Source organism: Pollachius pollachius, assembly GCF_949987615.1.
Source record: "Pollachius pollachius genome assembly, chromosome: 1".
NCBI classification, from domain to species: domain Eukaryota; kingdom Metazoa; phylum Chordata; class Actinopteri; order Gadiformes; family Gadidae; genus Pollachius; species Pollachius pollachius.
Window position 1 is genome coordinate 35,961,132 of NC_136934.1, and position 27,591 is coordinate 35,988,722.

The 27,591-nt window shown below is 45.0% G+C and overlaps 1 protein-coding gene across 6 annotated transcripts; it reads right to left on the bottom strand.

The window, feature by feature from the left end:
- On the bottom strand, window positions 1–25,836 carry rgl2 (ral guanine nucleotide dissociation stimulator-like 2). 6 transcript variants are annotated; one of them, XM_079739601.1, is made up of 20 exons: window positions 25,595–25,836; window positions 23,588–23,767; window positions 15,073–15,120; window positions 13,862–13,945; window positions 13,567–13,736; window positions 11,842–11,898; window positions 9,411–9,607; window positions 8,855–8,958; window positions 8,261–8,476; window positions 7,123–7,226; window positions 6,549–6,633; window positions 6,017–6,076; window positions 5,109–5,195; window positions 4,807–4,839; window positions 4,069–4,190; window positions 3,896–3,982; window positions 3,685–3,778; window positions 3,201–3,425; window positions 2,279–2,393; window positions 1–1,849 (listed from the first exon to the last, which is right to left on the bottom strand). In XM_079739601.1, the coding sequence occupies exons 2-20, from the start codon at window positions 23,744–23,746 to the stop codon at window positions 1,668–1,670; spliced, it is 2,229 nt and encodes a 742-aa protein (XP_079595727.1). In that variant the 5' UTR covers window positions 23,747–23,767; window positions 25,595–25,836; the 3' UTR covers window positions 1–1,667. The 6 variants fall into 6 exon arrangements, with proteins under 6 accessions (XP_079595727.1, XP_079595726.1, XP_079595728.1 ...); XM_079739600.1 differs by having other exon boundaries at window positions 7,078–7,226; XM_079739602.1 differs by lacking the exon at window positions 15,073–15,120 and having other exon boundaries at window positions 7,078–7,226.
- Window positions 25,837–27,591: the final 1,755 nt, after the last annotated feature.

The window sequence follows — 27,591 nt, forward strand, 5'->3', positions numbered from 1 at the left end:
TAAAAGTAAATTTATTGCCACAAAAATAAGACATACTTTATGTAGTGCATAAATAGCTTTTGATGTGGGTTGAGACAGCGCTTTGAATGACTGCACATCCACACGGAAGGTATACAATCAAATGCAAATACAAGAAAAATAAGCACCCATAGGAGAAAGGCACTAAAAACAACTAACAGTGTAGCAAACGCGCTCACACCATAGGCTTACAAGCCGCCATCGCAAATTACCCATAATCCTCTCTCCGGCCCGACCGTGCCCCTGCCATCGGTCTGTGAGCAGGCCTCATTGGCTCCGACGGGGCTGGACGAACCAGAGGTCACCAGAACTCATTGAGAGGGAACTTGTCGGAAGAACGACTGTCCTCCATTTTCTTTGTAAGCTGGTGGCTTTAAAGTTTGTGTGGCTCGTCTTACTTACTGAAGAGACACACAACAACATATCGAAAATGGAGGCTTTGTGTTGTACGTAAAAAAAGTGCACTGAAAAGTTACGTTTTGCGTAGGTGTTTTTTTTTTGCATTGACAGTTCCGTTAAAAACCAAATAGATGTATTTGGTTAGAGGACCCAGATTATAATGATGAGGTCAGGACATGGTCACCCTGATCAAAACATAGTTGAAAACATGAACCAAACGTCAGTGTTGGCTTACGATTTGATGAAACGTAACTCGGGAAATGTTAGCCTGTTAGCGGTGGTGTTACTAGTTGTTTTTTCTTAGTGTTTTCCTGTCAACTTGTTCTGGTTGGTTCGATTTATTTTCATTCTGTGCTGTATTACATGTTATAGTTAGGTAAAGACACAAGCTTTGAAAGTGCTCTAAATTTAGGTTTCTTGCATATAAATATGCATTTGCTTTTATCAAGGCATAAAGAGTACAACACGTTTTATGACCTTATCGTAATTTCTGAAACGATAAATCACCAGTGCTCATTTTAGTTTTTTTTACAATTAACAAGCAATCTCACGACAAACGACAAACAATCCTGTAAACACTGCCCTGACATCACACACACACACACACACACATATACACACACATACACACACACACAGACACACACACACACACACACACACACACATCGATGCTTGCATCAGAATTCTTTTTTCCATTTCCAGTCATATCTTTCCATTGTCTGTAATTTCTCCTTTGTCGGAAAACTGTATTGACTGTATTTCTGCATCGTGTTAAGACGTGTCCCACTGCGGGCTATTGGTCTGGAAAATCACAAGGCGGAGCCACAGTTTCTCATCTAGAGCTTCCATTGGCTATCAAAAGTGTTCATCACCCCTGGCCCGCATTCATTGCTTGGTCAGCGCCGTGTGAGGAAAAGCAAGGTGGAGCTCAGAGCTCCTGGTGTCCAGACCTGTAGAGACTTGATCCAGGAATAGGCTGCTGGAGGGGAGGCTGAGTAGACCAGAGGAGAGAGAGGAAGCACTTTGCATGGGGGGAGAGTGCAGGGCTGGTTAGCTTTAGAGATGTGTGCTTTTGAGACAAGGCCATGCTCCAGGACGTCTACATTCTTGACATTACTCTGAGGAGAGCAGTGGAAACATGGAGCTACGGAGAGAGAACAGCACACTGGGTGGGAAGGAGGGAGAGAGAGAGGGAGAGAGGGAAAGAGAGCGACCAGGGTCCGGACTAAGGGGGGGATCTTTGGATTTCAAAACAAAGTTCGGACGAGTCTCCGTCCCTTGGCCTTGATTCGAGGGAACGTTGCGCTGGTCTCTGTGCTGATTGGCTGTGGACCAAGCAGAGTTTTCCCACCTTTCCTCCGCAACAGGAAGTCAACGCTCGATGAAGTCATGGCGTAGAAGACATTGCCGGTGGCGGGGATGATCAGCTCTGTTTCAACAAGAAATAGGAACAAAATAAGCAAAATACGCTTGAATAAGTGTGAGCACTATTCCCATAACAACCTGTTAGCATATACACTACCACTACTGCCAATAATTCTTTCATTGCGTGTGTATTTCAGTTTAACTACTCATATTGTGTCCATAGATCATTTTTTAAATTATATATATTATAATAATGTTATTTCATACATACATGGGATTAACAATTTGGATCTTTTTTGTTTTTAAATAAAGTTGTATATTTTTTAGCAATGTTGGTGTTGTAAAAATGCTTTTGCTTTTTTAATAGCATGACAGAAATAATGTTACACATCAGCATAATCCTCAACGAAGTCGACGTTCATTGAGGATTATGCTTTATCCATGTCGAGGTGTGCTGTGACAGAGAGCCCTCCCACAGGGACCCATGGGCGACCTTTTCCTTCAGGGAGGAGCTGAATGAGCTCGTATCTGGGGGCCTCCTTGGTGTCCTGGCTGTGCTTCTCCAGGGCCGAGCTCACCACAGTGGGCGTCTTATCATTACTGGTCACCTGATGGAGAGAGGAAGAGCAGGACCACTCACTCAACACACGTGGCACGTTCCTCAAGATGCTCTACTGGGGGAGGGATTGCTCATCATGCAGGCCATCTGCCTCCAACCGGGGTTCAGGATTTGGATGACTATTTCCCCCCCCCCTTATTACACAGCCTGGTTAAATACTTGTTTCTGATTAGTCAAGCAAGGCGTCGGTCTGTTGTTCCTGTATAGCAGGCCGATGCTATGAACAACAGACCGTTACTATGGACGCTATTCCAACAATAACAGACAGAATCAATTTAAATCAATTTTAAATAAATAAATCATTTTTGGGTTCTTCATTAAGTAGCCATGTGATTTCTTCAGTAAGTAGCCGTGTGATTCAACCTGATTCAAGACTGCGTCAACCTGAGAGGGTTTATTTCACAGTAAAAAACTCGCTGTACATTATCCCGTACTTTAAGCATTCTTGCATATTTACTTCTTAGTCATTTAGCAAATGCTTTAATCCAAAGTGATTTACAGTGAACTCAAGTAGTGGGCTTGTTAGGTTAGGGTGTCTTTCTCAAGGATCCCTAAAGGTCAGGCTGTGGACATAGTGTCAGCGGCCAGTTGAATCCACTACCCTTCATGTAATATTTTCAATGTTATAACTTCTTCCTTACTATGACCTTTCTCCAGATCAAACCCTTGTCTTGGAGAGTAACCGGAGATTTAATCAAACCCCGATCACAGCCCAAATCTATGTTACGGTATGCGGATCGCAATAGCTGCAATAACGTGTTTTGCCAGTGGTGGCGCTATTCAGGGGGTGCCGTACCAGTATGCTCCGGTACAGGTTGCCGTCTTGCAGGTCCATCCGTATCCTGATGATGCGCATGTCGGGCCCGGACCCCTGGCTGTTATAGGGCGGGTTGTTGCCGCAAGAGACCGATCTGCGATGTGATTTGACGGGCGTCGAAGGGGTCAACGATACCGGGCTGGACTCGTTGGTGGGAGGGGAAGTGTCCACGTCGAGACAGGAGACTGAGGGGGACTTCATGTGCTGTGGATTTTGTAGTCATAGCAACGAAAGGGTGTGAGGACTACAACGAAGGATGGTTTGGGAACAACATTTGCCTGAACTTGATTACACTTTAGTCATAAGGAAGGTATATCTGTGTTTGTCATTAATAGACACTGAACTGTCTTTATTATGTTCATAATGTATTAATTTTTCAATAACATATTATCTTGTTTTTCATTCCCACATCAATAATCAACATTGACAACAGCCAGTACTCATATTGTTATTCGACAGTTACCTTTGCAAATTTGGAGAGCAGTTGATTGACAGGAGAAGGGAAGTCAAAGGTGGCATCGCAGTCGCTCACTAGGTTTGTCTGGGAAGCGCTCAAACTGTCAAAAATACAATCACAAAGACCAGAGTCCTGTTGAGACTTTGAGAACCACCACCTCTTGCCAAAGTATTTTTTCTTAATATTTGTACATTTAGTTTGGTGTCATCTTGCTCACCTGGCGCACTCTGTGATGATGACGGTAGGCGTGAAGACGCGGGGGCTCGGTTCGCTCGGGGCTTCGATCTCATTGGACAATCTGTAACTGCAGATGGACAGAAAGGTCAGCTTGAAAAAATTTGATTCTGCAATAAATACATTTAAACGTTACAATATGTTAACTTATTTTACCTCTCCTCCTCTGTTAAGGTTGGTGCGCTCCAATACCAGTCCACAAAGGTCTTGTCGGACCAGAACACACAGTTCTTACAGGAGGACTGGAGGAGACGGATCTGTGCCAAAACCTCAAATTCCTGTTGAAAATCAAAGGTTTGATCTCAGCTTTCATGTTCAAGAACCTTCCGGAAGCAAAGAGAGGCACCCATGGATGTACTTCAGTAACTGGGTGTTAGAAGAGACCGGCGGAGGGTTCTGGGTTCAAACCTCAACGTCCGCAGCCTACCTGTAACTACTCACTTAGCAAGATGTCCTAAAGGCCTACACACCTGAGCTCAAGCGTAGAGCGCAAACAGAAGCTGAACCTTCTTGCATACTGGAGGCAATCCAACACGGACTCACTCATCTAGGTCAATGTCATGTAATGTAATTGCCGGAATCAGCTGGAGAAAAAAAAAAACGTGTCAAAAAGGGAAGGTGGAGGCGGAATAAATAGGCCCACAATGCACTTGAGATGCGGCTGCGGTGTGGAAGTGCTCACTGCTGAACATGGGAGCGGGGTGAAGGCGCATGCACTCTATCATTGCGCTCTAGGCTTGAGGTTTGGTGTGTTTCGGCAGTACCCCCTACCTGCCAGGACATCTTGATGACATGTATCTAAAACAACGTCACTGTAAGTCCCCTTGGTTCTCGACCCACACCAGAGATGTACTCGCCACACAACAGAAGGATAAATAACATTATAATACGTACCCTCCTCCTTTTGTCAAAGTTGATGTATCCGTTCTGTGGGGGGAAAAAATAGAGGAGGTGTTGAAGCAGCATGATCAGCCCTGGTGTGTTGTAGCTTATGCACATGCTAGTTACTGATCTTGACTGATATTCTTTTGGTCAAGAAAAGCTAATGGATCAGCGTGTTGTAGCCAAGGCTAGTTATGACAGAAGAGCAAACAGTTTGCTGTCTTGTAGCTATTGCTAGCTATTACAAAATAGCTAAATGTGTGTTGGTTTGTTGTAGCTAACGCTAGTGTGGAGATAAAGATTAACGGTCTGACTTCAAGGTTGTCCTTGACGGCTGTGTCCAGCATGGTGAGGTCCGTCAGGAAGATGCCCAAATAAGGCACTGTGCCCTGGGCGCTGGCCTGAACAAATGAAGACAAGTCAGATGCATCATTAGATAGATATCAAGCAAGGACATCATGACCCCCCCCCCCCACACACACACACACACACACACACACACACACACACACACACACACACACGCCTGCCTAAAAGTGCTCTGCATTGTATAAATATAACCGTGTGTGTGTGTGTGCGTGCGTGCGTGCGTGTATGTATGAGCCTGTGTGTGTAGGTTGTTAAAATCTCTTCCTTTCTTTGCTGTTTTCTAAATGGCTCAGTGTGTCTGTGTGTGTGTGTCTATGTGTGTTGCGTAACCCATTTGGAAGCAGTCTTTTTTGTTCTGCTGATCTAACCACTGTTATATAACTCATATTGTTTATGTGTCTCAATACATCAAGTTTCTTTTCCAGGTCAAATTCTGGAGATTACGACAATTGAAAATGCAACTCAGTATGGCAATATCATGAACATTGAAATACAGCAGAGCCCAAACCATCATGACGTCATGGTTTCATCCATCACTTCTAAACGGCCTCTTACTAGACCACCAGGGGTGATCTTCATTAGCCATTATAAGACCTTACAAAATCTATCACAAGCAGTGTGAGAGAGCAGATGCATCACTGGGTACAGTTAACTGGGTAGACTGGTTGGTCTAATCCAGATCTGGGTGGATACTCCCACGTGCGATGACACTAGACGGTCAATTTTTTAAACGGCTGATGGTACACACATCTATAAAATAGGCCCTTGAATTGTTATAGTTTGATTGGCGGAGGGAGTGTAGTGACCGAGTTTTTTTTTAACCACAAAACGTAAAAAAAAGACTAAACGTTACCCCAGGATGACGCCGGTTGTTAGCTCGGTTGTCGTGGATCGCAAACTTTGCCGTTCCCTCCTGAAACGGAGGGGGAACAAACGCAGCGTCAAAGCCCTGCCGAACTATGTTCTACTCAACACGTTTGGTGGAGTTGTGATGAGTCGGCGGCCAACGCTCTCCTGTGAAAGTCGTCTCATTCTTCTTCTGAGGCGCTGAGATCAAGGCAATCTTAACACATGGGTGGAAATATGAAAGCCCATCAAAGCTGCCGTGTTCCCCGACATCAAAGGTCTCAGCGAGGCTCCCTGAATGAAAAGCTCGGACATCTGTTGTGATGGATTCCATGAGGCGGGAAAACCGGGAGCAATATAAATGGGAGGGTTTAATTCACAGTCCTGGCTGCATAGACAGCAAAAAAAGGTAACTGACCAATAGGCGTACATGGGATTGGCTCATGAACTTCATTGTAATTGTGCAGTGGTTGGGGTTCAGAACCGTTTCCCTACTCTTTGTTATGCATTTTGTGTACTTGTACTTGTTGGCTACTCACCCCCTTCAGTAGGACCCTGCTCTGGGAGTAGTTGTCCTTGTCCGAAAAGATTTCTGACAGCTCCTTGTACCTCCTCACTGCTTCCCTGTTCCATTCATGTGACCAAAACAAAGATGGCGTTTGAGAACGTAGAACCTCTCTTTCGGAATCAACAGTCAAAACACAAGTAGAAGGTATTTGATAGAACTGTTGATGTTTTACACTCATAATGATCGAAGGTGACCTAACGACTTCTTTACTTCAAAGTAAATTTGATAGTACTTGGTGTTTTGTGTGGTCCTTCTGCGGAGACGAGTCTCACACACCTGTCTGTCTCCTGCCTAGGAAATAATGAACAGTCGTCCACACCTGTCTGTCTCCTGCCTAGGTAATGAATGAACAGTGTCTCACACACCTGTCCGTCTCCTGCCCAGGTAATGAATGAACAGCCTCACCCACCTGTCTGTCTCCTGCCCAGGTAATGATGAACAGTGTCTCACACACCTGTCTGTCTCGTGCCTAGGTAATGAATGAACAGTGTCTCACACACCTGTCTGTCTCCTGCCCAGGTAATGATGAACAGTGTCTCACACACCTGTCTGTCTCCTGCCAGGTGCGTCGCAGTCGGTGCAGAGGGTTGCTGCGCAGCGCCGACACGATGGCGTACAACGAGGAGAAGTTCTTTCTGGCGCGACACTCCTAAATGAAGGCAAAGATGCTTAGAATCACAGACCAGACTCACCAGGTTCATATAATATGCACACAGACATCCATACATGTACAGACTGCTCCAAACGATGAATAAAATACAACTGATCTGCATTACTATTTCTATTTATTAAGCATGCCATTACACTACTTTGGAGTATATAAGACAAAGAGAGTAAGATGTTTGAGCATTTTCGGAATTAGCTGATGTTCGGAAAATACCAGACAGTCATTTGTCCATGACGAGCCATAACAGGATGCATGGGTGTGTCATGTGTGTGTGTGTGTGTGTGTGTGTGTGTGTGTGTGTGTGTGTGTGTGTGTGTGTGCGTGCGTGTGTGCGTGCCTGTGTCATTGAGGAAGAGAGAGCTTTTTTACTTACTTACTTACTAAGAAAATGGAACTTGACTTGAAGACTTTACAATACTAAGCAATAAACAACAATCTTTCCTCTTTCTCAGTCCTCCTTTTTGAAACACTTGAGATGACAAAATTTGATTAAATGTTTTTGACACACACTGCTTTAGGACCAGGAAGATAAGACCCCTACAGATACACTGTGGACCTCGGGGATTGAGCCCATGCACCCTACCCACTGCACTCATCCTGCATCTTTGACCTTTGATAACACGGCAGGTGCTTTTTCCTTGAGAGTTAACCTTTGACCTCTGATGGTTGTTGCATTACACAGAGACGCCTCTCTCTTTCTCCTAGGTTGTCTCCCCATGGTGCTTGTGCTGCGCTGCCTTCTTTTGGTGGTTCTCACATATTTCAAGGGCTTTCCTAGCGCAAATACAAGTTACAATATGGTCAAGTTTGGGGGCTGGTCACAGGGCGGCCCCACTCATGAACCATAGGAAAGACCTAAGAAAAGGTCCAACAGTGTCCAGAAGCTGATTCTTACTGTTATAACCATGGTAATGCCTCATTAAGGCACACAGCCCTGCTCATAAAGAGACCCACAAGCACTCTGAAGGGTCTCCCCCCGTCTGGCCCTGTGTGATTGGCCGCTCAGAGTCCCTCACCTCCGCCACGCTGATCCATTTCTCCAGGAGCCGGGCCCTCTGCTGGCTCTTCAGGTAGCTTGGGCAGAGGCTGGAGGCCAGCACCACGTTGGCCAGCCGGTTGAACTGATGGACGGTGGCCCGCACCGACCAACAGACGCCCTCGTGGCCCTTCTTGTCCCGCTGGGACCACAGCGAGCCCAGACAGTGGTACGGGACCAGACGCACAAACAGCTCCTGGGGCGGAGGGCACAGCAGGGCGGGAGGGGGGAGGGAGGGGGAGGAGGGAGGGAGGGAGACAGTGGGGAAGAGAGGCATGGAAAAAGTATTTGAATGCAAGGTGACAATGAAAATGGGGTAAAATATAATATTCTATAAGAATATACATTTAAAAAAATAGAACATGAGAATATGTGCGACCAAATTTGAAAAATGTATAGAAATGTACACAATTTGTTTAGTTTAAATCACATTTGCTACGAAGTGAGAACGAAGAGGGAGCTGATTCTGACACCTTCATCTGGTCTAGAGAGAGGATCGAATTTAAATGGTAACGAAGTTCCGGAGCTGTGTTTAACCCCATGGGGAATAGAAGAAGAGACGAGCCGATCCTACCGTCTCTATCTTGGTGAGCTGCTCAGCGATCAGCGCGGCTGGGAAGCCCAGCACCTTGGTGGGTTCAAATGCGGAGGTATCAGGGGCCGGGTCTGGGGGCTGGTCTGGGGGAGGTGGGGAAGACACACGGTGAAACGCCGTTAAACCAAAACAATGAACAAAATTTAACCTTAATGTCCCACCGAACTCTAGCATTGCATTCCCTTGCCAGTTATGTGTTCTGATTACACACCATTAGCAGGGGATCCGAGCTTCAGCCCTCCCTGAAAGCCTCCGGCCCTCAGTGCCCTATAAAAGGCCCCCGGCCTTGACCTGTTACTGGTCTTCAATCGCATTTTAGGGACACGACCGTACTTATTGTACACATGATACATATTTGAGTAAGTATTATATTATAATAAGTATCTAAGTGTTATACGATTTAATTGACGTGGCTTGGTCGTCCTGTGCCTTTCTGTGTCATTAAGTTGCTGCCTCACTGTGCTTGCTGTCCCCCCCCCCTTCTCAGTCTGACGTAAGGTGAATCCCCTCTGGTCGTGACGCCCGCGGTGTTTACATGAGCGTGAGTCCGACAGCAGGGCCTTCTCGCTGAGCTCCTCCGCGATGCGCAGGATTCGCGCACACAGGTCGGCGCCCGTCAACGTGTCGCTAGGCAACAGAGGGGCGAGGCGGAGCAGGCAGGTGGGGTCCCCCAGTGTCTGGAAGTCCTCTGGGTACTCCGCCAGCCAGGTGCTGAACACCATGCATACTGCCCTAGAGAGAGAGATGTATTATACTGTACATGTTCTATATATATACAGTGGGGCAAAAAAGTATTTAGTCAGCCAATTGTGCAAGTTCTCCCACTTTAAAAGACGAGAGAGGACTGTAATTTTCATCATAGGTAAACCTCAGCTATGAGAGACAAAATGAAAAAAAAAAATCCAGAAAATCACATAGTCTGATTTTTTAAGAATTTATTTGCAAATTATGGTGGAAAATAAGTATTTGGTCACCTACAAACCAGCAAGATTTCTGGCTGTCACAGACCTGTAACTTCTTCTTTAAGAGGCTCCTCTGTCCTCCACTTGTTACCTGTATTAATGGCACCTGTTTGAACTCCTTATCAGTATAAAAGACACCTGTCCACAACCTCAAACAGTCACACTCCAAACTCCACTATGGCCAAGACCAAAGAGCTGTCAAAGGACACCAGAAACACAATTGTAGACCTGCACCAGGCTGGGAAGTCTGAATCTGCAATAGGTAAGCAGCTTGGTGTGAAGAAATCAACTGTGGGAGCAATTATTAGGAAATGGAATACATACAAGACCACTGATAATCTCCCTCGATCTGGGGCTCCACGCAAGATCTCACCCTGTGGGGTCAGAATGATCACAAGAACGGTGAACAAAAATCCCAGAACCACACGGGGGGACCTAGTGAATGACCTCCAGAGAGCTGGGACCAAAGTAACAAAGGCTACCATCACTAACACACTACGCCACCAGGGACTCAAATCCTGCAGTGCCAGACGTGTCCCCCTGCTAAAGCCAGTGCATGTCCGGGCCCGTTTGAAGTTTGCTAGAGAGCATTTGGATGATCCAGAACAGGATTGGGAGAATGTCATATGGTCAGATGAAACCAAAATATAACTTTTTGGTAAAAACTCAACTCGTCGTGTTTGGAGGAGAAAGAATGCTGAGTTGCACCAAAAGAACACCATACCTACAGTGAAGCATGGGGGTGGAAACACCATGCTTTGGGGCTGTTTTTCTGCCAAGGGACCAGGACGTCTGATCCATGTGACGGAAAGAATGAATGGGGCCATGTATCGTGAGATTTTGAGTGAAAACCTCCTTCCATCAGCAAGGGCACTGATGATGAAACGTGGCTGGGTCTTTCAGCATGAGAATGACCCCAAACACACCGCCCGGGCAACGAAGGAGTGGCTTCGTAAGAAGCATTTCAAGGTCCTGGAGTGGCCTAGCCAGTCTCCAGATCTCAACCCCATAGAAAATCTTTGGAGGGAGTTGAAAGTCTGTGTGGCCCAAAATCACTGCTCTAGAGGAGATCTGCATGGAGGAATGGGCCAAAATACCAGCAGCAGTGTGTGAAAACCTTGTAAAGACTTACAGAAAACGTTTGACCTCTGTCATTGCCAACAAAGGGCATGTAACAAAGTATTGAGATGACCTTTTGTTATTGACCAAATACTTATTTTCCACCATAATTTGCAAATACATTTTTTAAAAATCAGACAATGTGATTTTCTAGATTTTTTTTTTCATTTTGTCTCTCATAGCTGAGGTATACCTATGATGAAAATTACAGGCCTCTCTCATCTTTTTAAGTGGGAGAACTTGCACAATTGGTGGCTGACTAAATACTTTTTTGCCCCACTGTATATACAGCCAGGTGCTGAACACCATGCATACTGCCCTAAAGAGAGATGTATTATATATACTGTACATATATATATACGTATATACATATATATATTTATATAGCCAGGTGCTGAACACCATGCATACTGCCCTAGAGAGAGAGATGTATTATACTGTACATGTTCTATCTATACACACACACATATATATATATATATATATATATACGTATATACATATATATATATATATATATATATATATATAGCCAGGTGCTGAACACCATGCATACTGCCCTAGAGAGAGAGATGTATTATGTACTGTAGATGTGCTGAACACACATATACAGCCAATACCATACATACTGCCCTTGATGTAAACATCATGTATGTATAAAGATGCTGAGCACCATGCATACCGCCCAAAAAAAAACACGGATGCAGATCTTGTCATTATATATAAGACCTTATATATGATGACATCGCAAAGAAAGACACACACACACACACACACACACACACACACACACACACACACACACACTATCTGGTTATAGCTAGAGTTAAAGTGAAATGGTGTCTCTGGATATATATTTGTTTATATTTATGTATATTGTCTCACTCGTTGAAAGACTGTCTGGTGTGGCTTCTTGCATTGTCTCCCGGTGGGTTTTCCAATCTGGGAAAACAACGAAAAACAAAAGAAGGAACATAAGACACTTTTAGCTCAAGAAGTTTAAAATGAAACACAAGTTTTACCCGACTTCAAACACAAACACACCCAAGTGTCAGAAATAATACTTCCTGCTTGGTAATGACCTCGTTTAAAACACTTTATAAGTAGGAGGAGGACGAGGAGGACGACGGAGATATGTTCACACTTAAATAACATATTTTCTTCAAATAGTCTCACTTCTCTCGCACGCTCGCTGTGAGAACTTGGCGCACATAAACAGCAGCCCTGAGTTCTGTGATTATATAGTCTGTTCAATACGACACCGTTCCTTTTCAAATCCACTTAAAAGGAAGTCTTTGATGAAGCACCACGCTGAAAACACAGAGGCGATGGGGAGAGTCGGGAGTGCGCAGGTGCTTCCTGTCGGGAGTCTATAAAGGATCCTCACAAACACACACTCTTGTGGACACACTAGGTAAACACACACACGTTGAACAAGAGGGTAGCGGTGACTTCATGGTTTCAAAGCATACGGGGGACGGGACCACGTCAAATTATTAATAATAAATGTTGCTTTGAATCCGATGCCGTCTTCTATAATTCAATTCAATTCAATTCAAAGTGTTTATTGTCATATGCACAATAAGAAACACGTTCTCAGTCATACACTGAAATTCTTCCTTTGTTTTCCACAGACTATGGAGAATGGCCGTTAAGTTAAGTTGAGTATTTACTTCTGTGGTCTGAGGTAATCTGTTCATCTGGCTGTCTAACCCCCCCACGTGGCCCTCACCCTGCTCGTCTGATCATGTCTCTAAAGCCTCTGCACTGTCCTCACTCAAAGGTTGACGGTAGTTTGAATACATCTCATGAGCAGGGTAAGGTGTGTGCACAAGAGAAGATGGGAGGACAGCAGGGCTGCCCCTAATAGGAGTCTGTCAGAAGGGGCTCAGTCTACCCACTTTTCATGAGTCCCTTACTTAAAAAGAGGAGTCAAAAACAGATGTCCTTACCAAAAAAAGAAAGAAAAAAAAAAGAATACATCCATGGTCGCAACAAACCCTTATTTAACTCGTAGCTGCACCTTGTCAGCTCCACATTGGTGTTGTGTGCCTATGCCTGTGAAGGTTTACCTTCCCGGACCCTGCTGTTTACATTAACCGATCCCTCGATGGAGCTCCATACATCCACACACAAAAATATGAAAAGCAACTTTTTCGATATACCTGTGCTACAACTGTCAAGCTCTATTGCAAATACTTTCTTCTCAATAAAGTGGTGTGCAGTCATGCACACCACAGTAATGCTTATAATTGTAAACATTATAATTGAAAGGCTGACTATTACACTTTAGTATTATCTGTAAGTAGCAGAAGGTTAACGGTGTTTATTTGATAACATTCTGAGGAGAGGAAAGAAGAGGAGACAAGAGAAAAGACACAAAACTACAATGCACAAATAAACAGGTGTGACTCCGACCTGCTACAAGTCATTCCCTCTGTGCTCCGACCCCGTGCCCTGTCTTCACCCTTTTGTCCATAATGCCACAGAAATCCCACACAACACCACAACACAACACGACAACACAACATGACCAAAGACCATGCCACAACACAACATGGCACCATGACACCACCCCACCCATGGGATGAAGACCCCCTGGTGCCCCACCTGTCTTTGAGGATTTCCAGGACCCTCCGGGTGGAGGTGAAGGAACGGAAGGTGGAGAGGAAGACGGCGATGAAGGAGGAGTCCCCCATGGCGAAGGAGTGGAGGAGGTGCAGCACCAGCTTCTCCTCCGTCCCCGCCTTCACGCACTGCGAACGGGAGACCGACTTGGACTGCAGGAGAGGGGGAACCAATCAGACGCCACCTCCTCTGGCCCCCTCTTGTTGCTCCACATGTCGTTTATACATTTGTCAAGCGTGATGTTTGTGAAATCCATTTAAAACAGGTGTGTTCTCACCAGTGGCCTGTTGGGGGTGCTGGGATTTTGTTTGACCACGACGGTGTAGATGATTCCATCCTCCTCTTCCTCAGCGACTGTGGACTGATGAAGACAGTGGAGCAGTTCAGTTAGGGTCATATGAGCTGATTGGATCCAGAGAGTCAACATCAAACAACCACCAACACCTCCACCACAACCACCACCACCATAGAGATGAGAAGATTCAAGAAATGATCTTGAAAACCTGAATTTAAATTTGAAATGTGAAACTACAACTGAAAACCAAGCCAAGCCAAGGTTTGGTTCTAATGAAACACACGTGAATGCAGCTGACAGAAACTAATTCTGGGCGATTGGCCAACATGCGGTCATCTGACGATCCAATTGCATCAGTGATTGATCCAGTCTTGAGCTGTTCTCAGTTTGGTAACCGAACACCAGTATCCCAGCAGGCATAGTTAATTAGGTCTCAGCCTTCTGGACGTGAAGTGAGATGTGAGATGTAATCCATTCCTTTTAAAAGGTCTCGGGTCTCAGAAGGCGTTGCGTCCACGCATTGCATTGATTTCTGCAATGCAGCGCTTAGTTTTTAATTTTATAGTGGGGGGGGGGGGGAATCCAGTGAGAACGGCAGTACGGCCTATGGCTCATATATCTTAACTGCCTATGGACACCTGAAGCTTTACTATCTTTATGATAGTGTTTATGATTTCTTTGTTGCTAAAATATATATATCACGCCACCAATTTCCAAGAGAACACCCAACAGCCATCACCCGTATAGTCTACCGAGATGGACAGTTCCACACACCATGTATAGTATATGTTTTATGATATATTATATGTACTATTATGATAGTTGATATGTTTTTGATGACCTCCTCTCCTCCCATCTTCGCAGAGCATATGTGTTTAGAATATGGACTTTGGGTCCAAACTTTACTTGTATGATGTTAAATGTGGGGCAGGAGAGTGTAGGGTTTGACCCCCAAACATAAGGTACTGGGATTGATCCCCAATGACCACAGCCTAACCTGTGGGCATCCTTGAGCAAGATGCCCTAAACCCCTCCCTGCTCCCTAATGACACAGATCTGGTACGTCTCTTTGGACATCATAAAAGCATCTACTAGCTGGTAGATCTATGAGTCTATGAGGTGATCCATGAAGCTGTGAGGTGAGCCAGGCAGACAAGAGTGGAGGAGACCAGAGGTTAGGGTTAGAGCTTTACCAGATCCAGAGGGCAGTACCACGTGGATTTCATGGGTGAGGGGTCCACCTGAATTAGACGACAACATGACGTTAACACGTACGCGGAACACACAGATGCAGAACACACACAGACACACACACACACACACATGCACACACACACACACACGCTTGACAGGCATGCGCAATAGGGATGTTCACGAGCGGTCGGCTCATTGTTTGTACTCGGCACCAGGAGCAGCAGTCGGTTAAACGCTTGTTGTTCCCTCTCTGGTAAAAGCATTTCTGCTGATACATATAAATCACGAATGCACGACATTCATTATTTATGGAATTATGCCTGTAAGAACGGGAATGTGCATGGGAGTAGGCCTAATGTTGCTCCCCAAAACATGGTATCATTCATTTCATATTTTCCTTTCATCTGATCACAATTTCACTGCAGCGCTCCTCGCTCCAGTCAGGAACCCAGCGGGGATGAGCTGTTCTGCTCGCTCCAGAGGACCATTGTTGGAACGTCAATCATTGCCGTCCGTCTCAAAAGACACCATGATCCGCCCAATCATGTTCAGGCCCACTTATGCCTTCAATAATCCTACTGAGTTGGAGCGAGGAAAGCAAACTGGTGTGATCATGTGGAACACATTCCCTGCATGAAGGTCCCATTGCAATTATGCATGTAGCAAAATGTCACACTTTTCAGCCTCAATTAAAAGAGGTTATAAAAACAATTCAATTAAGTTAAGTAAAGGCTCTTAGAAAAAACACAATGTTTTTCCATGTTTGGTGTCTAATGTATTATTTGAAAGATAGGTCGTTCACAAAAGGTCTTGTTAACCTTCAGGGAAATGAGTCGTCAGGAACATCCATCGATTTAATTGATTTTGGATCGATTTCATTTAAATTTTGCAATATCGATTCATAGGGCATGAGATCGATATGTATATATATTTTTTTTTGTTACCATTATTATTACTTTTGCACTTTAATAAACAATGCCTTAATGCAATTTGCAGTGATGGAATGTTTTAGTTCAAGTACTCTTTCACTTGCAATTCCTTTTTAATTTCAAAATTGCACTTTTGAGAATTGGAACATTTTTGTTTACAGCTCAAGTTTAAACTGTCCCATTAACAAGTTTGCACTTAAAACCTGTTGTTTAAGATGCAGAGAAAAAATAAAGTACATTTGTATTTTGTAACACAGTTGAGCCATTTTCATTATTTAATAGCAGATTGAATCGAATCAAATCAAATCGAGATTAATCGATTCAGAACCTCATGAATCGAAATCAAATCGATTTAGTAAGCCCTAGCACACACATAAGACACCCATGCACACACCCAATGGTCACACTAAACAGTCACACCTGCATGAACAGTAAACAATCAGTGAACTGTAAACACACAGAAAATCACTAACTACTGCATCAATGAACTGTATTGAATGTGTTAATTCCCAATAGTCAACCCATGAAAAACCAGCTGCTGCCATATCCGCCAACTACAAAAAACACGAAAGGACGATAATAAAAGGTTTCCATAATGAGAAAGAAAAGATCAGTTGAAGTCTGTCAACACATCAAACCATGTGACCTGAGAAGGACAAGACAGACGAGTGACTTCCAGCCGAAAGGCTCCGCGGTCGATCCCCAGTGATCGCAGCCTCACCTGCAGGCATTCATGAACAATACGTCCTCACTTCTACCTGCTCCTTGAGGAACGATCTGTATCCGTACACACTGTGTTGCTTTGTATGAAAGTGTCTGCTCAACGGCTACATGGTAAATACATAGCAACCTCAATACGCTATCTTCACGTTGCGTGCAAGCCTGTTTACCTTCACCACAGAGTACAATGAGGGTATCTGTCTGAGGTCATCGAGTTCCCCTGCCGAACAGCACAGAGGTATCAGAGCTGCCCCCGGCTGTACGGTTACTCTGTGACTTCATTTCCATAACGTCTCTTTACTCTCTAATCCATCGCTCCTCTGGTTTCCCGTCTCTCGGGAGCCCTACATCATTCCAACACAACTGAAGCCAAGCAGAGTTTACACACATATCGAGGGGTAGATTACCTGTAACCATGGAGGTTAACAGCGATCGGGGGCAGACCTTTTGTCAGACCACACACCACGAGTTAAGGGGTGCGCTATTGGATCGGTATGACTGCAGTTTTACAAGATAGATAATAGATCTATAATCAGGAGATGATCAACAACCAGAGTGACACATAGTGTTGATATCATTTAGTGTGAGACAAAGCACTTTGGGGACGTATGACTAACGCCTCGACCAGCAGCCAGCGGACCACTTGCGTTAGCAACGAGGGAAAAGCCATTTCAAAAGCCGTCTTTAACTAATACACAAATCAATATCACTTACAGTCCTCCTGACAGCGAAACCCCCAGCCAAACACCAGCGAGATTTTCCATCATGAAACATGCATGAGCCCGAGAGCGCCATCGGACGCCATCTTTGGTGTCAGATGACATCATCCACAGCACCCACACCAAAGCAACTCCCTGTGGAGGCCGATGGCTCCAAATCCAAAACATACAGGAGCAGAAACAAAACACGGGCCCATTTCCCTTGGACAAACTAAATGTCAAAAACCTAAAGTCCTTTGTTTCCCCATCCCTCTTAGAATTCCCCCAAAACAGATTAAATGTCTCCATGGCCCGACGTACAGGCCGAGACAGGCAGAGGAAAGTCACTGCGTGACTCAAAACAATGCAACACCCATCTGCGCTGTTACCGTGTGACTTATGAGTGCAATGAGTGGTCGTTAGCATGCCCCTTTACTTGGTACTATTTCCTCCTGATTGGAATTACATTGTCTCAGCTCAATCCAAAAAAGGTCAGCGCACCTCACATCCTGTCACAGTGTCTCTCTTAAGGCTGGCTCATCGCACAGCTACCTCAACAGTCAACACATCTAACCTGTTCCCCTGCCCTGTGTCTCTGCACGTCCCTGCCTCCAGTTCAAATCCAACCCTGGCTGCGCATCTCTCACACAGGGGAAAAACACACACAACAAAAGAAGAAGGACAAAAAGAAAGAGGGAAATATGATTGCCCACTTGTTACCTTCTGCTCAGCAAGTCCAGACTGGTAGAAATCCGCAAGCTTCCTGGAAACCTTGACAAGCAAAGTGTAGACACCATGGATGCCGTTTCTTCTCATCTGTCTTACTCTGACTGTTCTGGCTCTCCTGTATTAAGCTAACTTTTCCTTCTCTTCCTCTCTGTCGCTTATGTCTTTCTGGCTCTTTGTTCGCCAGGACACTCCCGGTATGTGTCTTTGCCTGGTTCTCTTTCTAGTCACTCAACTGCACACAAACACAACCTGAGGATTAAACTCCACCCCCTTTCCCTGCATCACCTGGGAACACCCATTACACACACACCCACACACACAGGCAGTTGGGCTGCAAACAGAGGGCACACAAACACAGGCAGCCGAGACAAACACTCATTTATCACATCATCCGTTGGCGTGGAGCACTGGTGCAATATTAACGTTATTGGTTTTATTGAGGGGGAATGTGCAATATCTTGGACTCGGACATCTGTGCAATACTTTGGCATAAAGAATCATGCAATAATCTTGGCGGGTATGTTCAAGTGTTTTTATATTAATGTGTGTTAATCAGTGTTAACTGCAGTTTGATTGCACATGTATACGGACAAATTGTCTATATATGGAGAGGGTGTGTGCCGCTATGTCACCTGTGTTCTCTAGAATACCTGGGCAAAACATTTCCTCAAGGATACAATAAAGGCTTGTCTTATCTTATCTTAAAGTGAATCCAAATTAATGGTTGATGCATACACCTACACTGATACACACATAAATACACCCTTACACAAACACACAAACAAACACACACACACACACACACACACACACACACACACACACACACACACACACAAACAAACCTCCAACACACACAATAACAGAGAGACAATGCCCCAAAGCTATTTCAAGAACAATACCACCTCTCTCTACCCCCCTCTCTCTGCCCCCCTCTCTCTCCCTCTCTCTCTCTCTCTCTCTCTCTCTCTCTCTCTCTCTCCCTCCCTCTGCCCTTGCTGCACTGTCTTTGCGGACGACCTTAGCATACTGATAAACCAGTTTGACCGAGTATCCTATTGTATCTCACTCCTAAGACCCACACTCGGGGCTGCTCGCTCTCTTCCTCTCTCTCTCCCCATCCTTCACTAACACCGCTATCCACACTTGTTCATTTAGCAGACACCTCCTTCCCAGCAGACACACCAGTAGCAGGCTGAGAGCCATGAATCAAAACGCTTGGTGATCAATATCGGGGCAGGCGAGAGCTTGAGTGCCGCAGACTATGACCGGATACGAACGTAGGACCGCTGCCGGAATAAAAGTGTGGGGTGCATTTATTTATTTTACTTTATTTCCCCCTAAGTGCTCGTAAGTCTGAGAGTGCTGAAACATCGAAGAGGCATTCCAATCAATGTGAGCTCAGGGCCGCTCGCAGACAGTGTGATGGTATACAACGGTATACAGCAGTACATCAACAAATGCACCCAGGGACGATCAACCGTCCATCAATGCATGCAAGTCAATTTAAGTTGGATAGCCCTTTATCACACTTAGTCTCAAGGGGCATTATAGGACCCGGCAGTTAAAAGTTAAACGTTCCCCTAAAGGTTCATTTATATTTCTGCATTGAACAGCCGCCGTGGGAAGCCATGGGTCTCTACGGTACCGGTGTAGAACAGGGTCCGTCGGCGTAGACCTCCTGCACCTCTCCAAAATGTTACTTCAGGTCAGGAGAAGTCAACTTTGTGAATGCTAACGTCGCATAGAGACTCTATTTGAAGCAGAAGTATAATTTAACCTAAAGGCCTCAAAACCTTAAGGGCCCAGTAAAAGGAGCAACAAATCCAGAGGGGAGCAACCCTGGGCAGAACCCAGCAGAGGGAGCCCTCCTACCTTGAGAGGGCAATAGGTGTGAAGATATATAACGCTGGAATGCAAAAAATCGTGTGTATGTGGGGGGGACTCTGGAAACGTGTGGTGTTATGGTGTGTGTTGGTTCATCATTCAGATCCAGAAAGACATGGTGTGTTTTTCTTAGCACTGAAACGGCAGAGCACAGGAAGGCCACATTAGCACACAGATGGAGAGTTTCACACGTTATGTGTGTGTGTGTGTGTGTGTGTGTGTGTGTGTGTGTGTGTGTGTTTGTGTGTGTGTGTGTGTGTGTGTGTGTGCGTGCGCGTATGTGTGTGGAGGTCAGTTTGCTCATTGATGTGTTGGGTAACAATTGACAAACAAGTCAATGGTGAGGGGTTGAGAAGTTATTATCTTTCCTGCTTTAGAGGAAGCTTGAACAACAGGGAGACGATGGTAATGCTATTAGTACGGCCATGACCCCATACAACCATACCATCTAACATATCAATATCAACTGGGAATTCTCAACAAAATCTATAGATAATTAGGCAAATCTTCATATGAGTTCAAATTCACCTTAACAATCAAACTGATTGTGGAAATCATGTTGTTATTTGATTCTCCGACCGACTGCCAAGTGACAGTTTACCCTATATTAAACTGCAACTGAAATAGAAATGGGGGTATGATTTTAACTATTTATGAATGTGCAAATGTAACAAGTGTTTAGCAGTTGGAAACTGTACTGTCCAAATAAGATTATGACTCACCCCCTTTTGCCATGTACCCACACACACGCACGCACGCACGCACGCACGCACACACACACACACACACACACACACACACACACACACACACACACACACACACACACACACACTCCCACAAACAGGCAGTTTACATTCAAACGGACAGAGGGGGCTAACCTTGGGTCCTTGTTGACCAGCGCTTCGACATACTGAGCACCTATTGTGTCGCAAGCACTGTACATGCTAATCTCTCTTTAGCATTAATACTAATTTAGCAGTGTGTGTGTGTGTTGGGGGGTTTATTCTCTTGACACTGTTATGTCCCCCCCCCCGCGACCCCCGTCCCCTAAACAGGAAGCGCATAATAAAAGAGGAACAAACACAGGAAGCAGGCCTTGCTTTCGTGTTCCTTTGCTATTTTCCTCTCCTTCTTTCGCTCACCGGGCCCGTCCAGCTTCTCCACATTAGATACCATAGTCCCGAAAAGTTACGATAAGAAGCAGTTTTTGCTCCTGTATTTCCGACCCATCCCCCCCATTCCTATTATTAACACACTTTTTGGACACGCAAGAACTGTTCTTCCCTTTCGTTAAACTATAAATGTTGGTCGACTTGATATGTTAACACATTATGTTTCTACAACAAATGCTCAAACAGTGAGTCTTGTTGTTGTGGTGAACCGTGTAAGAGCCCCATCGTCTCAGAAGGGCAGAGTACATATTTCCACACATATTTTTGGTTTTTGAATTAATGACCCCCTCCTTCCTCCATGTCTCACTAGCTTCCTCTCTCTTTCTAGCTCTCTCTATCTCACTGTCTCTCTTCCTTCTTTTCTCTACCTCTCTATCTCTCACTCTGCCTCTTTATCTGTACCCCTCTCTCTCTCTCGCTCTCTCTCTCCACCCCCAGAAGTTTACCATCTAAAGGTTCCCTGGGCCGTTCGGTTCACCCGAGTTCATCGCTTCCCTCCTCATGGAGCGACAGTCGACGGCACAGAGGTTCCCTCTCAGCAGCTCATCAAAGTGTACCAGAGCTCCCTCCAGAGGAAGCTTCCCCGGGAAGTCTGATATCCTGTAGGCCCCCCTTGAGGCTACACACCCACCCGGCTCCCATCCTCCCCCCAGGAACCCAGGGTTCCCTTGTTAAATAATGAACACGCTGTGTATCGGATTCCACTTGACAGACCACCCCCAGGGGAAATCCAGGAACTGAGCCCCACGGTAGAGGAGGACTGGAGCAGGCAGCAGGTGTACGGCGGAGATCCACCACCGACCGACCACCCCGTGCATTATTTACGACGGGGCTCGGCAGACTGGGGTCATGTGACCACATCAAGCTAGAAAGGGAGCCTTGGATGAGCAGTGAGTCACTTTAGCCCTCCTGATTTGGATGTGGGTGGCTAGAAATAGCTTAACATGTGTGTAAGTGTCAGTGTCAGTGTGTGTACAGACAAGCACGAGTGAGTTGGTCAACGGAGGCAGCCGGATATGTAAAGTAAAAATCTCATTATAAAAGTATGGTGATAGTCATAGTGACGCATCATAGTAACAACATAAAACAAATGTTTATGATTGTCAAGTTCCTGATTACCGTCAAAGTCCTTTGCAGTCATTATGCCAACAGTTTGGACTCGCCCTCATTCTCCCTTTGCTTTCTGTTGCCACGATAAATAGATAAACACGAGCCATGTGGCTCGTCATCTGAATGTTGAATTGTCACAAAGTAAACCTAGTATTTTATGTTTTAGAAAACTAGATAATAGGTATAATAAGTTAACAGTGTTTGATAACCACCGGGTTAAACTCACCCAGTAGCGTGTTCCCACCTAGCACCTTACAAATGGAACATTAACCAAGAGGTCAAAGGTTGTGTCCGACTCAGCCATGCCAAGAACCGGCAGACTCTGCTAAGCTAGGCTAAGCTATGCTACAACTGGGGAGTTTGCCTCAAATTACCCAATCTCAACAACATTACAGACCAAGTCATGTCCACATACATCTATTGTTACTGAACAAATCCCTATACTGAATGAGCAGTTCATAAATAAAGGGGTAAGAATTGATTGAGTTCTCACCAACAGACAGTGGACCACTGATAGAGGGTGAATAAACTGTAACCCAGTCATCCAAGTTCTTTACTCCTATACATTTGACCTATCATACTCCCATGTTACAAATCCCCTTCTGAATCCAGTATATTCTAAATTCCGCCAAAGCATTCTCCCTCATGTTTAACTATAACCATTTTCAAGAATTTCACAGCATAAGAAATCCCACTTCTTTCCCAGCTTTCTGCTGTTGGAAATGAGCTTTAATCTATCCAGTTTCCCCCCGGAGCTAAAGCTGTTTAGCTTGCTAACATCCCCCCACCCTTGCAGGCCCCCTCTCACTCTCCAGCACACAGTGGCTGCCTTTTTCATCCACTCTCTCTGCCCCAGGGCTCCCTGGAAGACCCCGCTGACTGCATCAGTTGTTGACTCGTGAAAGAGCCGGTGGTTGAGGCGTCATGGAAAACAGCCGTGCAACTGCCGTTAGCAGCCCTGGCCAGGGACAACTGTGCCCAACAGACAGCCCCGCTAACAGGGGCTGCCTCTGCTCCGCTACACACACACCGCACAGAGACTGAGAGGCTGAAATTACCCGTGGAGGATAGGGGTTGGTTTGGCTGTGGCTATAAGTTTCAAATGATGTAAAATGAGGAATAACATGAACTTGTAGCATGGATTGTTTCACCTCTAGAAAACCCCAACTATATCATTGAGATTCCCCCTGTTGAAAGGAAAAGGGAAAGAGGGAAAGATAGAAAGAGGGAAAGAAGGAAATAGAGAGGTAAAACATGGACACTTACCTGTGAACTGTCCAGGCCATTGTTTGCATTGCCTCGCCCCGATTGGTTGCCAGGAGTTCCGTTGTCAGGTGACAAGGGGCGGTAGCCAATGAGAGGCACATCAGTTGACTCTACCCCCGGCAGATCAAAAGCACCTGTCCTCATACTTCGAGGGAGCATATTTCCAGCAGTTAGGGTGGTCTACACAAGAAGGGACGGTACAAAGACATATGAGAAGATATGAGAGCTTTGGCAGACGATAACAAACTGACTGTACTTTCTTGTGTTTATTTTCAGGGTTAGATTTATGACACATTTGTTTTAATGAAGTCTCTATGTGGCTCTGAGATGTACTATTATACAGTTATAACTAGAAAATAATATAACAATAATAATACTATATATTTATTTATTCATACATTAGAGTTATCGTCATATTTTTCTTACTTTTTTTTCTACAACTTGCATAACACTCTGGTGGTGGATCACATTGTGTTATTTCAGCTGTCGAGGAGTAAGGATATGAATTTTAACATCCAAGGATTCTGTCACATTTGGTCTGATAAAGCCTTACTAACTTGCATGCTCCAGATGGAAACTTTCTTTTACACCTCCCAAAGCTTTTGTGAGTCCCTCATTAATAGGCTTATAAACCGAGGGAATAGTTCTATTCATGGTTTGTTCATTACATTTGTTTTATCAATTTTCAGTGCAGTGACTCTGATGTGAACTTGATGTGAGGACGAGGAATCTACTAGAAATATGTGTAAAGGCAGAAAACAGTCAGAAAAACTGTAAGGCCCAATCAATCTTGCTCAACCACCTTAGAACAAAACAAAAAAACAGGACAAAACAATTCTCAGTTTGCTGGTAGCAGGCAGAAACAACCATGAAGATGATTTTAACATTTGACTATGTTGCCACGAACCATATCGGGATTTGAATACACCCCCCCCCCCCCTTTGAGGCTAGCAATAATGATAGCCATCTCGTAAACAAAGGGAAACAGACAGCAGACGAGGACAAAAGTGGGCACAAAAGCGTCACAATCGTCAAGTCGATGCCCAGCTCTTACAAGACCAAAACAATCGGTAGCCACAGATTGGATGGCAGGCAAATGATGCCCCAGGATATATGACTTCAACTTGGAAACTTTGTTCCCTTTGGGAGTTATTTAATTATGTTACTGGATGACTTTGTGAACATCCATAGAGAACAGTGGTTGTGGACAAAAAGGCAAATATAGTAGAAGTGTAAAAGAAGGCGTCTGGAACAACGTGTGGGCACAACCGTAAGAGCTTTCCATTGTGCCTGTTCTCTCAATATGCAATGCTATTTCATCTCGACTACAGTCCAACACATTGACGGAGTACTCATTCACAAACGCAGAATAAAGGGAAAGGGGGAGAGGCTTTTCAAAACTGAACAGCCCCTAGCGATATTAATAGGTCAAATATATGAGAAAACAAACCATTGCCTTGTGTTGTCTTAATATCCTGCTGGTGATCCCATGCAGCATGTGAGAGAGGACGTGATGCTGCAGCCTAGTTGGAGGCCAGCTGAGAAGTACATGTCGAACCACTACTAAAGATGAATGGCTTATTATCGACCGGCTCAGCCTCGGACCAGAGCGAACAGCGACCCGGCTGAATGAAGTGTATACACACACGAGTGTAACTAGGATACAGCCAGGCGCACCCGATAATGTTCCCTTTCTTGTCGAGGCAATATAGCGAGTATTCGGGCGGTGCTGTGTTGACTTCTAAACCCGTCTGTCGCCGTGCGGATGTGAACAGGCCCGCGTATGAAAACTTTGTTTGCGTTATTGCACAGTCGTCACTGATAATAGGAGCAACACGATAACGACCGCTGCTTCATAATGACGCTACACCATCGATACCCATTACTAACATGATACTAACATGGCCCTGCAAAGTAAAACAGAACATCGATTTTTTTTTAAAACACAAATATCACAGGCTTATCCTGGGATAGGATAACTCATACGCTACAACGTCGTAAACTCACCGATATCCAAGTCACGTTCGCTGAATTCCGACAGCATTGGGCGGGCACCGTCCTACGCCACTGCTCTCCGAGGTGGACGATCAGCTGGGCACAGTCGCGCCCATATGCTCTGTCGCCGACGACCCGCTGGGAGACCCAGAGCGTCCTCCTCGCTATCTGCGTCCCACGCCGCTCGTCTCTCAGGCTGCTATCAGCTGATAGCCCCGCTTAGGACTGGTGTTGATGCTGTGTCAACTACCGTGTTCTCCGGATAAAGCCTCTCCCCCCCCCCCACCCCTCTCTTCTCCCTCTCTTGCTCTATCCCTCTACCTCCCTCTCATCCGCCAGCGCAGTTTCCTGTACGTTGCTGGCTCCGCTCAGGGCTCCCCCCCCCCCCGCCCCCCGCCTCTCCCCCTCCTCCCCCCCCGCTCAGCGCGGTGGTGCTCGGTCACGTGGTTTTATTTACGTGACAGCCAAATTATGAGATGCGTTTGATAGGAGACGCTAACATTTGAAACTTACGCTTAAATGTATACACTCAGGTCCCCTTCTGTTAAATGTTTTATTTCGTAATAATAATTTAAATAATTACTATTATTATTATAATTATTATTATTATTTTTAAAATATGATTTAAATTGTTCCCTTCCGTCCATTGATTGTATGGTATGCAGGTCACTCAATTCATATTTTCCAACATGCACGACTTAATTCAATTATTATCCATGACCGACTGTTGACCGAGATATCGGCCAAGAGATCATGAAACTTTTCATAACTGAAAAGTCCCTCTGTGCGGGGATGGTAAGGAGTGACCCTCCGGCAAAGAGGACGACGAATGAGGGAATTGAGGGAAGTATGTCAGGACGATGTTCGGTTTGGTGTCCTATATTTGTGAAACCAGATCGCACACCAGCCTACTTAGTGTGCAATCTTTTCTGTGGACCCTGCGACATTATATATACGTGTGTGGTTGTGTGTGTGTGTGTGTGTGTGTGTGTGTGTGTGTGTGTGTGTGTGTGTGTGTGTGTGTGTGTGTGTGCGTGTGAGTGTGTGTGTGACTACTTTAGCAAACCTAAAGTAGGCTAGCAACAAAAAATAATCATTCTACACAAACATAGCATAACGTAACATGAAATAGTTCATTCTAATATAATTACATTTTTATCACATTTCTTGTGAGGAGGGACGTATGTTTCTTGGAGGTGACCGCATCTCTTTGAAGGTGCAGCGTTACGTCTCCATCCAGCGGTAGCAGAAGGTAACACTTTATCCCCTTTATTGCCAGAGGCCATTTTGAACCGCAAAATACCGTCACATGTTAGTCTGGCGTGAGTCATGCCCGAGACATTAGCAGATTGACAGGAAAAATACCACAGCATAAAAGGAACAAATAATAAAAAAAAAAATAGCGTTTAATTCACGCCTACGTGTTTTTAAGATGCGCGGTGTTTCCAATAGTAGAATAGTACCTATAATAAGCCTTAGTGTAGGGCTGAACCTTGGACCTGAGCTGCGGTTATCAGGACGGATGTAGTGCCTGCTTTATTGAGCCATATTGACATTGATTCGGTATTTTTGCTGTAGGCATTTGCCTATGGGCTAATGATGTGTGTTGGTTGGTTTGAAGGGGAAAGACACAACATAATATAGGCATGCAGAGGGTTATAATATTCGTTGTACAATTTAGATAAAAGTAGCCTACCGTCGAATTGGTCCTGTTGCAGCCCCAAACCCTATGGGGTTAGCATTTTTTATTGAGCATATCAGACTCATAAACGACGTACGAATTTATTATCTATCCCAAGGGCAGGAACAAATCTGCGTTATGAATATAATCTAGAAAAAATAATAATTGTTGCTTCAAAATCCAATGGAGGGCAGAGGAACTTTCAGCGCAGCTTTCTTAGAAACTTGGTGAGAGAGGGAGAGAGAAGAGGGAAAAAAAAACCTTTGGAGCAAAACTTTCTTTCCCACCACACACTAAACTTTGTCCCTGCCTTCCTTTGGGGGCCAAT